The sequence below is a fragment of the Ceratosolen solmsi genome, unplaced genomic scaffold (assembly GCF_000503995.2).
Source record: "Ceratosolen solmsi marchali unplaced genomic scaffold, CerSol_1.0 scaffold13, whole genome shotgun sequence".
Lineage (NCBI taxonomy): Eukaryota > Metazoa > Arthropoda > Insecta > Hymenoptera > Agaonidae > Ceratosolen > Ceratosolen solmsi.
In genome coordinates this window covers 9,237,972-9,255,471 of record NW_011948418.1, presented here as the reverse complement: position 1 = coordinate 9,255,471, position 17,500 = coordinate 9,237,972, and the positions used below count along the sequence as shown (strand labels likewise).

The 17,500-nt window shown below is 29.0% G+C and overlaps 1 protein-coding gene across 2 annotated transcripts in view; it reads right to left on the bottom strand.

The window, feature by feature from the left end:
• LOC105360281 (uncharacterized) overlaps positions 1-13,362 on the bottom strand; it is a 38,187-nt gene extending 24,825 nt beyond the window's left edge. For both annotated transcript variants that reach the window (XM_011497150.1, XM_011497151.1), the window contains exon 1: positions 13,149-13,362. In XM_011497150.1, coding sequence (XP_011495452.1) covers positions 13,149-13,157 — 9 coding nt within the window. In that variant the 5' untranslated portion in view covers positions 13,158-13,362. The remainder of the gene's footprint in view (positions 1-13,148) is intronic.
• Between the last annotated feature and the right edge of the window lie 4,138 nt (positions 13,363-17,500).

Genomic DNA, 17,500 nt, shown 5'->3' with positions numbered 1-17,500 from the left:
GTTATTTTATATATTTACAAATATCTTATAAAAAAAAAAATTTGATAATTTGTGTCAGTATTACGATGCAATCTTACCGTATAATACAGTATAATACCGACTTATTGTACAATAATTTTTTGCCTATTTTTTTAAATATTTTCTCGATTAGAACTTTATGAAAATCCCATTTTTTTCCTTTCTGTCAATTCACTTATTATAGAAATAATGTATATAGAAAATTATTAAACAATGAAGAAGATAGTAAAAGAATTTGAATATTAATTTAAAAAACTAACCATAAATTGCTAAATGCTTTATTATATCTGAAAATTCAGGCAAATATGCACATGTGGAAAAAAAAAATATATATATATATATATATATATATATATATAAAGAAAGAAATCGTGTAATTTGTCCTTTTGATGGGTAGCTTAGGTAAAATGATTAAATTCGTCTCATTCAAATCATTGAAATACTTTAAAAAATTGTATCGACAACAGATTTAATAAAATCATAAGAGTATTCGAAGAGAAGTCGTATGTCATGGCCATATCTAATGGCAATTTTCAAGAGTTTATGGTGCCGACCTTCGCCGCAGACAGCCATCATTACTTTCTGCATAAGTCCGACTTCCATTGTGTGCAGTTTTACGAAAATATTCCAACGCTTATGAAATATTATGGAATTAATGTTTTTTTCATAAGTTCTTTTCTTAAATTTTAACGATTTATGTTATTAAGGTGCATTTATTGCATTGTTAATTGTATAGAGAGAAATAATAGATTTCATAATAATTAAGGTGAGAAGTGAGGATTCTCATTAATAAAGTATAATAAAGTATTATAAATATAAATAGTTAAAAAAAAATGTTAATATAAATGAACATTTTCTTTAGTTTAATATTACACATAATATTTGCATTGATCTATGTACGTTTTGTCAAAAATTGCATTACCAAATATATTATCTTTTGTCAGAATTTAAATTCATGTAACATCACAATCGGTTATAATCATCACACGAATCTTTCAAAATGACTAAAATGTAAATTAATTTTAAATAAAAGAGAGCGAGTAATTTATAAGATTATCCTTATAAATTAATTTACTTTTAACCTTGTATAAAGATTTGACAAGTCTTTTTTTTTTTTTTTTTATTATGTCGTTTTATATTTGTAAATTATTGTATTGCCTGTACTATTATGTTATCTAACGCAAACACGACGATAATAACATTAAAAAAAAAAAACATTTTATTCTAACGAATTTTAACGAATTATATATATATATATATATATATATACATATTGCAGTCTAAAAATAATTTGTTATATTTTACGCAGTCCAATGTATTGTTTTTTATTATTATACGCATGATCAGTACATACATGTATAATGAGAGCGTACCACATGTGTGTGATGATAACGTATAATAGTGTTCGTTTTAATATGATTCAAGTACGGCTTCTAGAACTACTTACAGTGTACTCTCAGTGTATTAGCATTTAACGTTTTAATCAATAAATGGCGGATCGATGAACGAAACATGAATTGCATTGTTTCTCCTAGCATTGCATTACAATATTCAAATTGATTAAACAAATTTTTTACAAAGTTTATTACACATAAAATATATTTGCATTCGTAAGAAATTAAACATAACATATGGTCTACTATCCGAATTCGAGAACTATTATACTTAATTTAAGACATTTAAATATTTTTATGAATATTTATAACCGTTCAACATTGCAAATAACTTAATACAATAATGTCAATTTTACCGTTGAATACGTTAAAATAAAAAAAAAATCACGATAATACGGTTATACGAATAAAACAAAAAATTAAAAACGTAAAACGATTAATCTTATATTCGCACAGCTAATTTATATTAATATTTTAATTAACTTTATTTTTATACAATATACTTAAAGTGCAATAAGTACATAAAATTAGATAAATCGTGATAAAATAATAAGAAGAATTTAAGTAAGAATTGTAATGAATAGACATCTGTTAAATTAAAAATAAGATGTTAGGGATATAAAGTCACACTTGTATAACGCATGAATGAAATATCTTATTTTACAAGGATAGAACAATAGAGTATTCGAGTATTCCTTTTTAGAGGTTATTAAGACCTTACTGGGACTCGCTTAAGATTGTCCTCAAAAGACGTAAAATGTCTATGTTCGATCCACGCGCAAAAAAAAAAAATGTAGCTTGTATCGTGCGCTTACATCTTTTCCTTCTCTCTCTAGTCCAAATAATTAACACACGTTTCTATTTAATTTCGTCGCACACAATGTGATCGAATCCATCCATGCATACACGTGTCCAGCCACCATCGAGACAAAGTCGCGCGCACGCGCGCACAATGCGCCTATTAAAAAATTCCAAGACCGTCAGTTATGTACGTGTAGCTAATAGGCTTGTCAAATTTGAAATTCATGCTGCTATCTGACTCCATTAGGATCACGTTAGATCATTTAGTAAGGAGATCACGTTTATAAGAGATGGCACTACTCATAGGATTATTTGGAAAATGCACTTTTTCAATATGCCATTCAAGGCCATTGTAAGGGCTTTAATATCTAGGCATACAAATACTAATTATCAATATTCAATCCTTTCCCCTCACGCAAGATATTAAGATAATATCTTCGAGTCTTAATTACACTAAAGAATTCTTATTCAATATTCAACGGTATAAGTTAGTGTGATATTAAGACAATGTTTTATTTACAATTTAAATGCCAAAATTTTAATATTACATCTTCAGGTTCAGTGAAATATATTAAAATACAATGTAAAACTACCTTATCATGTAAATATTATCAGTGATAAAACATTGCAATTTGAAATTCATAATTTAGAGAATAATGATAGAATTAAGCCATGAGCTTTTAGGTAGAAAATTTTATCGGAATGGATTAACAAATTCATTTGCACTCAAAGGATTTTATTACTTTTACATTTTGTATATATATATACATATATATTATCGACGTAATTATGTATATACGTAATAATATAATACGTATGACGTTTCACCGAATCAATTATAATATTTAAAAATAATTTTGATTAGTTGAAAAGCAGTTGAATCTTAACGTGCTTTATGTAATAATATAAGACATTGAATTTACAATATGAAACTGTAGAAGCAAAAATAGAAAAAATTCGTCAAAAAATTATTATAAATCATTCAAATGATTCTAGATCTAACGATACTAAATACTAAATACTTCTAGTTTATTAATTATTACAAATTATTGATTCGTTTGAATCTGAATTCTCTTTCTTTCCACCGAAATTTTCGAGCCACCACGTTGTAAAGTAATAAATTTATTTCTTTAAAGAAATTAATTACTTAATTATGTTTTTCATTATTATTTATTTATTTTATTAATATAATTTTATTATATATATATATATATATATAAATATAATTAATATATAATATATATAATTTATTAATTATGTATTTTACGATAATATCATGGATAACCATCTTTTCATCAAAAGCAGAAAAAAAAATTTATTACTTATGTTTCTCTTATAAATAAATAGAAACAGTTATTGATTATTTAATATTGCAATAAGAATTTTATTATATTGAAGACATTTGTATGTCTATATCAAGATATCATATATTTGAAATAAGCACATGTATTGAAAGCATAAAATTCACTGCTTGAGATCTTTATAAATATATATCAAATAAATATTTTTTTTGTTAAATGTTTATTACAATTTATTGCAATAACTACTAATTGAATATATCAAGCATTTTATTTTTATACAAATAAGCGTAAACACTTAGGTTAGATGTAAATAATACAATAAAATATTTTGACGATTTTTCTATATATTTAATAATTTTGTTATAAACTTATTACGTCGAGGATATTAGTTAATACTTTTTTTTTTCATACGTCCTTTAGGTCGGTGAATTTAATGCTTTAAATGATTTTATTTAAGCTTGATTGATGACAAACATAATACAAAGAATATAAAAGTTGGAAGAAGTGACGGTATATTTAAGCTTTCGATAAATATTAATCAACGACAAATTTTTACAAACATAAAATTTTCATTCATACACGAATTCTTTTATATAAAATTTAGATATCAGATTTAAAAATCTAAATATAGAAACTAAACATGGCACGAAATAATTCAATAATTCGATATTGCAACGACTTACTATTTTTAATGCAACTCTTTGTTTACTTATTTGTAAATAAAATGTTTATTTTTATGCATTGACAAAAGCCAAAAGAATTATTTAAAAAATTTCTTTTTAATCATTATGACTTTTGGTGAGGAAGTTGAATTCGAAGCATTAACTGCCCAAGTTCATTATAGCCTAATATAATAATAAAGTTCTTATAAATCATATTAAATTTTACAATAAATGAACTCCGTCACAAATCTTCATCGTTATACAATTTGGCAGCAATGTCTCATTATATTAATTATACACAATTAAAGCGTATGATTATGTGCAATATCGAAACTCGTTTGATTCCAATGGTTTCACGTTTATAAACATTCCTCTACATTTTATAATTATACAGCTTAACACCAATACTACGGTTTATTGCATGTGCATTAAACAAATAACTTTGTTTGATTTTCACGAAAGGAATTATTTTACTGGCATTAAAGAAAGAATTATAATTTGTTTCATGGCAACAAAATGAATCCTACGAGTAAGAATTTGATCCAAGCAAAAAAAACAACAAAAAAGTAATACAAGGAATAAGAGGGAACAACGCTGTGGCAGCGAGGAATCACGGACCGCTGGATATGTGAAAAAGTTCCAACCACACGCTTTTCGTTCTATCTCTCTGTCTCTCTTTCGCAAGGCTACATATACACTATACGGTGGCAAACGTTTAACTTACTTTTACCATAAATATTAATTCATTGCCAGGTTCTTCATTTTTCCGTGCACAAACAATCACGTAAATACCGCACTGAAATATATAATTTTTCTTTACTTTAGTTCAATAGGCTTAAATGTACTTGCTCAATACTTACGAAAAATTCTAGAATTTAATTTCTATGTTTAGTTATAAACATACAAGCGTACAGGATTAATTGTTTTTTGTTTTTTTTACCACACTATACAAAAACTCAAAAAGTTTATGGATTAAATAATTGACTAAAATTTTTTTTTTTTTTTAACAAAATGTGCCATAAATTAGAATCTGCTAAGTAAATGATAAAAATTATAGTCGTATGTAATATAGTAATCAATACAAGCGAAGAATAATCATTAAAATATTTTATATACATAGATTCGAGAAACGAGATTAATTGTATTTCTTTATTGTTAAATAATCCGCCCTACCGATTATCAAGTTTATTATCAAATGTTTCTTTATCCTTTTAATTTTTTCAATCCAGGTGCTTCCACTTTGTTTGGAAAATTAGAAAGTTAATTAAAGAATCTAAGGAAAGAGAGAATATAACGAAAAAGATTTTTATTTTTCTTTTCTTGTAATTCTTCACAGAAATTCTTCACAAAAACTAGCAATTTTACTCCGGCCTACAATAACAGATTCAACAAGGTAAGCAAAATTATTTTTGCAAACATCGTTATAATAGCTGTAAAATGATAATACTTTTATCAGAAAAAATTTTCACTTATTTTCAATTTGTCTTTCGGCCGTTGTCAAGAATTTATGAAGTGAACATGATGCTGTCTTACTTCGTTGGCTTGTATTTTTATTCATGCATGTGTATACGTGTACTTCTCTCTCGCCCCTTGATAGTGTATAAGTAATTTTCACACGATTTATCAATTTCACTGCGATGACGTACACATTTGCAAACGAATTATTTATCTGGTTACGAAATTATTGTATACCAAAATGTAAAAGCAATTGTTATTAATAAAAAAAAAAAAAAAAAAAAAAAAAAAAAAAAAAAAAATGACGGTAATAGATTAGTATTAAAATATACAATGAAAAATAAAAAATTGTTTTGTAATGCTTATTATTTTGTTATTGATTGCCAATTAAAAGTACAATACATTAGCAATATGTATTGAATTTAAGGTATTAATATTTGATAAAGTAATGCTTTCTTTTCATTCAAAATTATGTTAAAGCAATTTTTAAGCCCGTGTTTGTCATATTTATATTATATCTCACGAAGATATGTATGTAAACTTATCAAATGTATAAATACAAATAAATATATAATAAATAAGATAAAAATAAATTTTCTTATCCTTCTCAAAATTACCATAATAAAAGATAATAAAAGTATTAGTTAATTTTTAATATCTTTATAGATGACGGCAATTTTTATTTTCATAATATCGTATGGCACAATCGTGTTTCCTTTTTATATTGATATGTTAGAATTCTTCCGGCACAGATGTTTCGAAAAACTTATAGAAAATAATTTTCACAGAATTATGAGCTCTAGGATATCGGAAGGCTGAATTGTGTGGTTTTACATAGCAAGAAAGTATTTTATCAATAATATTGAGACAAAGCAAAAATGTGCAGACCATTGAAAATATCCTAAATAGTGCAACAATGAAATTGCACTCATATATCACTGTTCAAGTTTCCCAGGGCCATAATATATTTATAAAAGATTGGATTTCTTACGACGTCGGCAGTTTGTGTAATCGGTCTCGCCTACTGTCGTAACGTGTATATCGTCTTCACATATTGTATATTGTAAATAATTTTTTTATTAACAGTCTAAGTTTATAATACATTTATTGTACACATGGAAAATTAAATTATATAGCTCTACGATTTTTTAAGACTTGGCATTGTAATCGCATCGTTACTACAATCATAGTTATAGTTTTTTGATAACTCGATTAAGTTATTTAAATTAAAATAGATGAAATTATATGATATTATCAATTGAAATTGTTTAAACATAATTTTCCTAAATAATCATTTTTTTTTTTTTTTTTTTTTTTTGTATTTCTTATAAATATATACTTTTTGTAATTACAGTTATGATGAAATTCACCACCAAATCGATTGCGAAGCGCAAGTGTTTTGATTTATTTTTCAATTCAATTTTCATCGTTAACTTTTTATTTTAAGATAATATTGCACGATAATATTTTATGAAAACAGAGCAAATATATTTATGTATTATTAATGTAATTACTGCAAGATCAGACTGATCCATCGATTAATTTAAATCTTAAATGTCTTTTAATTGCGTTTATTGTTATAGTGCCATCCTATAGGAAAAGCGCTTACTCTTCTATAAAACATAAAAAAATATAATGTAATAATTCCTTGTAATCATTAAGTTTGATAAACTGTTTTATTTGTATAATAAATTTTAAAAATCCACGAATTCATTTCACAGTCATTTTAACCAGCTGTGTAAGCTCAGATGATTTTATAAGATCTCTTGAAATTCTTATGCATGCCGTTTCTGCACGCAAACTGTACTTCACCTCCGATTGCTGTAAGTACTCGACTCTTTTCTCTCAATTACCGTGCAAATTTCCCTAATGATTCCAAGTAAATTCAATTATCCAACAAAACTTTCAATATTCTTACTGTTACAAATATAAACAAAAAAAGAAAAACAAAAAAAAAGAAAAAGCGAAAAAAACGACACACGTCCTTACGTAAGGAAACAAAAGAACCGTACGGTAGGATTCAACGAACTCGAGCCGATGATCGTCTGAGCAAAATCTCACTCCTTCTACTAGTTGTTATTTTCATATGGGACATAGCTTCCATAAAACTTAAGAAGCGTATTTCGTGTGTCTTTTGAAAAAGTTACGATGTGCCGATGGGCTCGAGAGCGAAGAAAGTGGCGTTTCAAGCATGTTAAGCACTCCGGCACTCACAGGAGAAGGAAGGCGAATAATCGACTTATCCGCGAGCGATGTTCGCGATGTGGCTTGCACAGCGCATGCGCGTGCCTGCACGTGCATCCGGCCGACGAATGCCAGTTGCTGTTTGTCGTATTGCTCTCGTTTACGTAGGTGAATGCAAAGAGCAGCAAAATTAGAATATTTATCATCCAAGCCGCGAAATATGATGTCTCGCGGTCGTTCGATGCGTCGGCAAAGTTTATTGGTGGATGGGCTGGATTGGCGGGCGGTGAATTTTTCTGACGGACAATAGACTTAAATAAATTTAAACGTAAAAGTTTATAAATCTGTATGGTCGAGTTGTTTAACGAGTAACAATAAATTCTTAATGAATCCAATGAAAGTTTCTACACGATCAAGAAAATTATTATAGATAAAAATAAAGGCACGTCTACGGCATATATAAATAAATATATGTATATGAAATCTTTTAAAAACATTAAACGTACTTTAATTGGACGATATGAATTTTCAATTTTGTCAGATCAGCATTTTACTAATTAAAGGAAAAACAACTATAATAATACAACAATTATGGCTGTTCTAATTCCGTTTCAATTTATTATGTTTTTTAAGATGAACATCTCTATGAAAGTCAGTGATATCACATGATTAATGATCATACGATAAATGTTAATATATCTGTTCTACATTAATCCATTTTACATGTTGTTTAAAATTAAATAAAATGTTTTCAATTGTGAAGCGATTTGAGTTTCATCATCTTTACTTTGTACGATATTTTTCATATCTATTAGTTATATATACTTATTGTTAAGCAGTTTGTTTATTATAGTCATTGTATACAATAAGATATTTAAGAAAATACTTGTTACTTTAGTTTGCAGGATATGTTTATCGTACAATAAACAATAAATTTCACAGTACTTTGGAAGTATTAAAATAAAATAAAAAATACATGTAGATTCTAGAGACAAGAAAAATCGCAATAAAATTGGTGCAGGCGAAATATGTAACATCAATAAGATAAGATTAAGCTTCGATATTTCTATAAATATATTAATAAAAAAAAGAGTTAAAATTTTCAAATACATTAACTTTGCACCGAATAGGAAACTATAAATATTATTTAATAATGATGTTTGAGTAAAATGTTTTAAATGGATTTTTGGCATTGGTGAATGAAGTTTGTCTTTATCTCGTTTCAATGTCAATTTCTTACTTTTCAAGGTCATCATACCATTATGATGCTTGAAATACAATACAATATTTCATTTTCAATCATTGGATTCAAGTCAATGGATTCATTAAATTGTTGTTTCGAAAATACCCAATTAAAACATTTATCTGAAATAGATTTTTAAGAAAATATTCATAGCGATTTCACACATATAAATTAAAATCATGACAATTTTTGAAGAATAGGCGTATGTATGCGTTTACGCATTCTAAAAATAACTACAAATAACTAAAATAACTAAAAATAAAAATAAACACATTAAGAAGTTTTTTTTTATAGTTCGAAATCAATTATTCATTTAATTATTTTTAAGACACTGTTTAATTCAGAAGAAAATTCTTGTTAAAAAAGAAATAAAAAAAAAAAAATAAAAACTTTGTAACGATTACAGAATTTTAATGATTTAATGTAAAAATTATACTTTATCATTAAATAATACATGAAAATGTTCTATATCCTATTTACATTATTTCAAACTAAATTAAAAAACAAAAAAAAAAAGCAGTATCATACGGATTGCAGTGACTTAATAAATATTTATCGAAAGTATTTGCTAAGCAATTTTGTAATTTAATATTTTAAGCCAATTGAGCGAGCTTAAAGTTAATATGAATTATATAAGTTATTTTTAATACGAATAAAAATTTATATATTCTTTATATTGAAATGTAATGGCATTTCATGAATAATTTTTAAATTTGTAGTAAAAGAAATTTTGAAAATAATATACTTTCTATTAATTTTAGAAAATGATATTTATAAATTGAGCAATAGAAATGTACATTCTTGAAATAGTAGAGAAGTAATATTTTTCTTATTAACATAGAATTAAGTATTACATTATTGAATTTTAGAATTTAAAATTTTTCTCGCGTATAAATAAGAAATTCTTAAATTAATATTAAATTACACATACAATGTATTATAATAATTAACATTCATATGCGAATTTAAATATGTTTAAATGATATTATTTATCTATAATGACATGGCATTGTAACGTATATTATTATTGTTAATTATTACAAAACCCCTTCTTTATACTAAAATTACATTTGAAATATCAATTTCATGATATCTGCTAAATGTAAACAGACTGAAAATAAACCACTTCTATTTATATTATTTTAAGCTATTTTCATTATTTACAGTTATTAATGTAGAAGAAATATTATTTGACTTGGTATAAAACGTATGAAATATTTAATTTAATGATTTTCTCTTATCACATTTGATGTATTTGTAAAAAAAGTTCAATGTTCGCAAAATGATATACCTCTCTTACTAAATTTGACAGTTATGAAATTTACGAAATATTGCAGAATGTAATAAAATTAGAGTTTCTTTTAAAGTATCACATTTAAAAGAATACACGGTAGATGCGATTAAATTATACGAGAAGTAAATATAATATGTCAGGTTCAAGGTCGAGGAAATTATCGAAGAAAGCGTGGGCAGAGATGTATTATATATTTAATCGTAGCTAAAATCAAAATATCAATTTGAAAATATTGCCATGTAATAATTGCAACAATTTTTTTGTTTATACCTAAGTTATACGCGAGCACAAAAGTAGAGTTCTATTTGTGAAAATATTTAGAAAAATAATTCATATTGAATGGGAAATGTAATGAAGTTTGATTCCTGTATATTATATACAAAACGTCAGTTATTGTTAATTTGCACTTTAATAATTGGTTTTTACCATATTACACGGCTTTTCAATTGCTTTAACGAAACTTATCATTATCCTTTCTAATTTTATAATTGCTTGGGAAATTTCTATTTTCAGACACGATGAGTATAGTGCTAATAGTACAGTTTGTGCATATATTATTAGTATTTTACTAGAGATTAAAACGCCTAAGGGAGGAGGAAGTACGAGTATATACGATGCATAAAATCTTCTCTCTTATCCTTGGTTTATATCAATATTCAATAGAATGGGAAGTGAATATGGAAATACGTATTTAATCGAATACTGTCAGTTATTAAATGGATTTATCTTCTCCTTTTTCTTCTTCTTCTTCTTCTTCTTCTTCTTCTTCTTCATCTTCATCTTCATCTTCATCTTCATCTTCATCTTCATCTTCATCTTCATCTTCATCTTCATCTTCATCTTCATCTTCATCTTCATCTTCATCTTCATCTTCATCTTCATCTTCATCTTCATCTTCATCTTCATCTTCATCTTCATCTTCATCTTCATCTTCATCTTCATCTTCATCTTCATCTTCATCTTCATCTTCATCTTCATCTTCATCTTCATCTTCATCTTCATCTTCATCTTCATCTTCATCTTCATCTTCATCTTCATCTTCATCTTCATCTTCATCTTCATCTTCATCTTCATCTTCATCTTCATCTTCATCTTCATCTTCATCTTCATCTTCATCTTCATCTTCATCTTCATCTTCATCTTCATCTTCATCTTCATCTTCATCTTCATCTTCATCTTCATCTTCATCTTCATCTTCATCTTCATCTTCATCTTCATCTTCATCTTCATCTTCATCTTCATCTTCATCTTCATCTTCATCTTCATCTTCATCTTCATCTTCATCTTCATCTTCATCTTCATCTTCATCTTCATCTTCATCTTCATCTTCATCTTCATCTTCATCTTCATCTTCATCTTCATCTTCATCTTCATCTTCATCTTCATCTTCATCTTCATCTTCATCTTCATCTTCATCTTCATCTTCATCTTCATCTTCATCTTCATCTTCATCTTCATCTTCATCTTCATCTTCATCTTCATCTTCATCTTCATCTTCATCTTCATCTTCATCTTCATCTTCATCTTCATCTTCATCTTCATCTTCATCTTCATCTTCATCTTCTTCTCCTTCATCTTCTTCTTATTCAATAATATTTTTAATAATAAGGTTTATATCAAATGGCATTATGCACTTCGTGACCTTTATAAAACTAATTCCATGCTGTCATTACAATAAATTTTTATCTCTTAAAACAGGATTAAGAAAAAGAGTGGCATTATGTTATACACAAAATTTAATTTTATAATTTTCATATTATTATTAATTTAATTACACAGGTGATAAAAACACATTAATGTGTCAAAAAAAAAAAAAAAAAAAAAAAAAAAAAAAAAAAAATACAACTGTAGCGTATAGCTGTACTTGTTTTCTAATTCATGAGGTTAAACAACATAAACTTGTTCCAAAATTTTGACATTTCCATTTGTTCATTCCAAAATGATAACAATCATTCTTCTTACAACTATTTTTTTTTATCTTTATTTATTTGTTTATCTTATTTATTAATTTTGTTTTCATAACATTATCTTTCCAGGTATTTTGTCAGGCAAACAATTATCTAATCTGGGTAATTTAATCTCTAATATCATCGATTAAAAAGGCAGATAAATTATCTACTGAAATATCGATTTAACCATACGTAGGAGACTTAAATTACCCTAAAATTATACAAACAGCAGAGTTAATAGCTAATTGTAGTTGACATTTAGTTCGTATTAACTGTCTTTGCGTGTATTTGTGTCGAAAAAGGACGAGTTAATAAAGCGGTGACGGGATGTGACGGCAAGGCCGAACGTGAAATGAATTTACTACGTAGCAGTAACGAAAATTGGAAAGAAAGGGCTCGGATGCCTACAAATGCCGCGATTAACTCGATGTGGATCGAAGTCAGAGTGACTACACCGACAAGGACTGCCATCTCCAAGTGAACGCGAACCATCGCGAATCCGCTGCGCAAATCCAGAAGAGATTGTACAACAAAATCCACCACCACCATCCACCGCTTCTCAATCGCACTTGTTTCATTCGAAAAGATCAGGAACCTACGACGCCCCCGTCTCTCTAAGGTCCTAGCTAATGTTTACGCGTCACCGAGACGTGGCGTCAACGAGGCGACAAGGGGATACTTAAGGCATCCTAAGCCCATAAGTATCGCCCGGAGTATGGGGCTCGCGCATGGAGAGAGGGAGTGGGATGGCGGGTACAGGAACGGGCCTTGCGCCAACAGCGGCAGTCTCCCAAACGATCGAGCCTCCTCGTAAGCGAAGGCCGTTTTTATGAAAATTCCCTCTCACCTTGGCCATGTTGCAGCTGACGTCTACGTGTGCTCGCCTGCTCGGCTCACAATCCACGGTTCATCCCCGCGTCGCACTCTTTACCGGGCCTCGGCGCGTCCTCGTGACGGCAACTTGGCTAGTCTAGACCACCAGGACCTAGCGCGCGCGCAGCCACCGCGATATTGATTCGTTGCCGCTCGACGACGACGACGACGACGACGATGACGACGCCGCCACCGCCGCAGCTGCTGCTGCTGCTGCTGCTGCTGCTGCTGCTGTTGCTGCTGCTGTTAACGCCGCCACCACCGCCGCCGCCGTAGCCGCCGTAGCCGCGCGTTCCTGGCCCTCCCTTCTCCTAGAATTCGGCTCCTGCGCGCAATCGACTTGCCCCCTCTCGCGCGCCCTTAGTCGCCCTCTCTCTCTCTCTCTCTCTCTCTCTCTCTCTCTCTTACTCTCTTATTAGCATGAGCAGGCGGAATGATTCTCGAGCCGAGTGCGTTCCCCACGAGCGAGAACGTCGCGGCGGAGGAGGAGAAGCGTTAGGAGAAAGAAAGCCGTCGCGTCGATACGGCTGCTGTCGTGGAATGGCGCCCGGCTTTGTTGTCGCTACGGGGAAGTTGGCTTACGAGAGGGCGCCATCCCTGGCAGCTGCCAAAATATTCTAGCACTGGGTCAATGGATCAGCCTCGCGCTTCGACTTGTTCACGTACGTTTTTTTTTTTTGTGCTGGCTCGGGACCTGGGGGCTGAGGCGATTAGAGAGGGGCAACGGCGTCAGGGTTGCGAGCGCCAGGACGGGGTGGGCAAGGGGATCCGTTAGGCCGCGCCTATGAGTTTTTATGATCGAGCGTACTATTCAACGGCTCGAGTTTCGAATTATTGTTAATATTGCCGAAGAGAGAGAGAGAGAGAGAATGAACTCTACCGATCTTCCCGGCTAATAAGGCATTAAGCGCCGCGAGAATGCGATCTTAAGAGTAACGAGCAAATTACCTTAGCGAGTATATACGACGACTTACTTTCCTTGCTTAATATTACACGCAAACGCAATTTTCTATACTCGTCGATGAGGATGGTTATATATGCGCATCCTTGCTCAACCGACGCAACAACCAAAATATCAACCAAGTCGTTGTAGATAAACGAACGAACCCATCAAAGTGCCCGCGATACTTTCTCCGTTAAAAGCTTTCGATAGCAACGGCCTACATTATTCCTCAAATTCGTACAATTAAATTAATTCCTTTCTTCGACTTAAAACTTAATAGTACAATATCATTATTAGTATTGTATTTGGAGTTTTCGATTCATAATTCTGTAAAAATAAATAAAAGAAAAAGAAAAGACAAAACAAATCTTTATGCAATCAATAGTCGAATTAGTACGATATGTTGAATTACAAGTGTAAACTATTATCGATCCTAACTGTCTACCGAAGTTTCCAATAATTCATTCGATCGAAATGCGTTATTATATTTCTTTAAGGACTTATCAAGAACTCTTAGCGCTTTTGGGAATGCGCGATAAACATCCAGATTATAGTTGTATGGAACGTAATGGTCGATTGAAGGAATCGCCGAGATGTTTTGTTTGACAATGTCACTTTAAAATATGAGAACAAAGAGTGGACATGAATTCTCTCTTATCTCTTTAATGCTCGTTTATTGCTTCGTCTCTGTCGAACAAAGTAGAGGACAGCGATCATCCGATTACGACGAAACAGTGTTCGCTCGAGTCTCCATTTCGCCAGTCGACATTATTGTTCCACTTGGAACATGTACTAGGGTGCTCAGTCTCCTTACTATTGTTACTTTTTAATTATTTATGTTTTTCTTTCTTTCTTTCTTTTCTTCTTTTTTTTCTTCTTTTAAATATAGATATTAATACATTTGTTCCACTCACGATCAATTCTTAGATATTTTTTATTCTGATATTATTAATGAAAATTTTCTGAAAGGGTCGTTAAATTGAATAAAAATCTTTATCATACTTGAGCTTTTAAGCATTTCTCGTAAAATTGCAAATGTCAAGATTAAAACGTATTTCCCTCGTCTGTACAAAAATAACAATAACAACAATAATAATAATAACAATAATAATAATCACAATAATAATAAAAATAATATGAACAGCAGCAGGAACAACAACAAACAACAACAATAAGCTTCCCATATTCATATAATGACAATGGCTTATCGTTATCTTATATTATTTTTTAGTGATTAAATAAAAGCAATTTTGATGTATCTTTCAGTATCCAAATGTTAAGAGATAAAGAAAGATTCTATAAATAGGATTCATTATTTTGCGCGATAAATACTAATTTTACGTTAAATGAACGAGATTTTGAATTTCTACTTCTGTGAAAAATTCTAAAAACATGATCTTATATCTTGCAATTGAAGAGATATTTTTATAAAATTAAAGTCCACTTCTTACAAAAGAAGTTTTGTAACAATGGAAAGGTCGTCTCGCATGTAAGCAATATCAGAATGATGCTTTGCATATATTTTAAGAAGCTTTACGCTCAAACAATATTCAAGTAAATGCAATTGGATTCAGACTGTGCTTATTTGTCTGCAATTTTTGAAATTTATTTCAATGCTCGTCTGTTCAGGTTTGAGGATAATTAGGAAAATTATTGCATATACATTATCTTTATTAATGGATATAAAATTTGAAAAAAATACTCTACGTACCTTGGTAATGTTCCAATAAAAGTCAAACGTTGCTAGAGTAACATTCGATTATAATAATAAGCATTGATAAATACCGACAACAATAACACAATAAAACAATACGAATGAAGTCAATTGCGTAATAATTTTTAATTCCTTAGCTCATTATTTACGAATAGAATTACATTGGTTTTAAGTTTTCACGATAATTTGTTAAATTTAATTTGTTTGTTTTGTCCTATAAGGGCTTTTTTTTTTTCGTGAATTGAATTAGTTTAAATTTTAAAGTATTTTATTTCATTATGTAGACTAAAGAAGCGTAAAATACATAAAAGCATTACGCATAATTATAAATAAATTGAAAACTTTGCTTATATTCTTATACGTCTTATTGTCATTATTATTTTTTCATAATGTTTTTATTAATTATTATTGTTAGTATGAAATAAAAATTCACTAATTAACGTTTGCTAATTAAATTTACAATATTACGAATAAGAATAAAAATCAATTCATGTACAACGTGAGTAATTTAAAAACTCTTGTAAATTTGCATAATATAAATAGTAAGAAATACTCATAATTACACTCGTAAGGTGTAATAATAATCTCTATGGTCCAAGGATGTCGTTTAAGTAATATTTTCAATTCAAATTGAAAGTAAAAAGCTAATCAGGTAAATAGACGTTTATGGTAAAAATAGAATTAAATATATTTGTTTTATTTTATATAATAAAAAGTTGGTTGATGGTAATATGAGTATTTATCATTGAACTGTCAAGATTTTGATTTATTATTAATATTTTGTTTGTAAATTCATAGAACTTTTGCTTTAGCCAATCGAATGATAAATCTTCGTCGTAAATAGAGAATTGGACGTAACAAAACATCAATAACCGTAGAGGAAGTTAATTTAGGAAGATTAAAACAAGATGAATTAGGAAGATAAAAATAAGATAGAATCAAAGTAACGAATCTATTTTCCGAATTAATTTATATTAAATACTTTAAAATATTTTTAACAGTAATTGTAAGCTTTTTCATATTATCAATGATCACTTTAAAATTCATTTAAGTATTTAATAAAGGATAAAAACATATTCCAATTGTAGGCTACTAGTTGGGGAAACAAAATTTAAGTAATTCTAATATTTTGTATAATAATAATATAGAACTGTTACATTCACCTGTATATGGGAAGATATCGTTTAGAAACAATAATTTAAAAATTAATTTTTAATTGCGTCGTTAATATATAATCGTAACATTCCACTTTCGGCAAATAAAAAGTTAATACCTTTCATCGTTACAATAGTTTGTGTTATTTTATTTTTTTTTTTTTTTTTTTTTTATAATCAATGAAATAAAAGATCATGCTTACTCTGTTAATTAGGCTTACGTTTGTACTTTATTTTTTAACATAGTTTATTTGTTATATTTTTTAATCTTAAATTTCAGTTAAAAATAAATATTATTGAAACAATTGCTTTAATTATGGGTGTATGTGAGAAGGGACATATAGCGTATGTGTAATCTGTCGGTTCCTGGAGATACTTTGATAAGTATCGATAATAATAGGATATTGCACATCCTGTCTACTCAGATACGTAAGATTTGACATGGATCTCTTGTATTTTTGGTCCTTCGGTCACTTCCTTTCCAATTGATTTGCCGAGAATTACAAAGAAAAAAG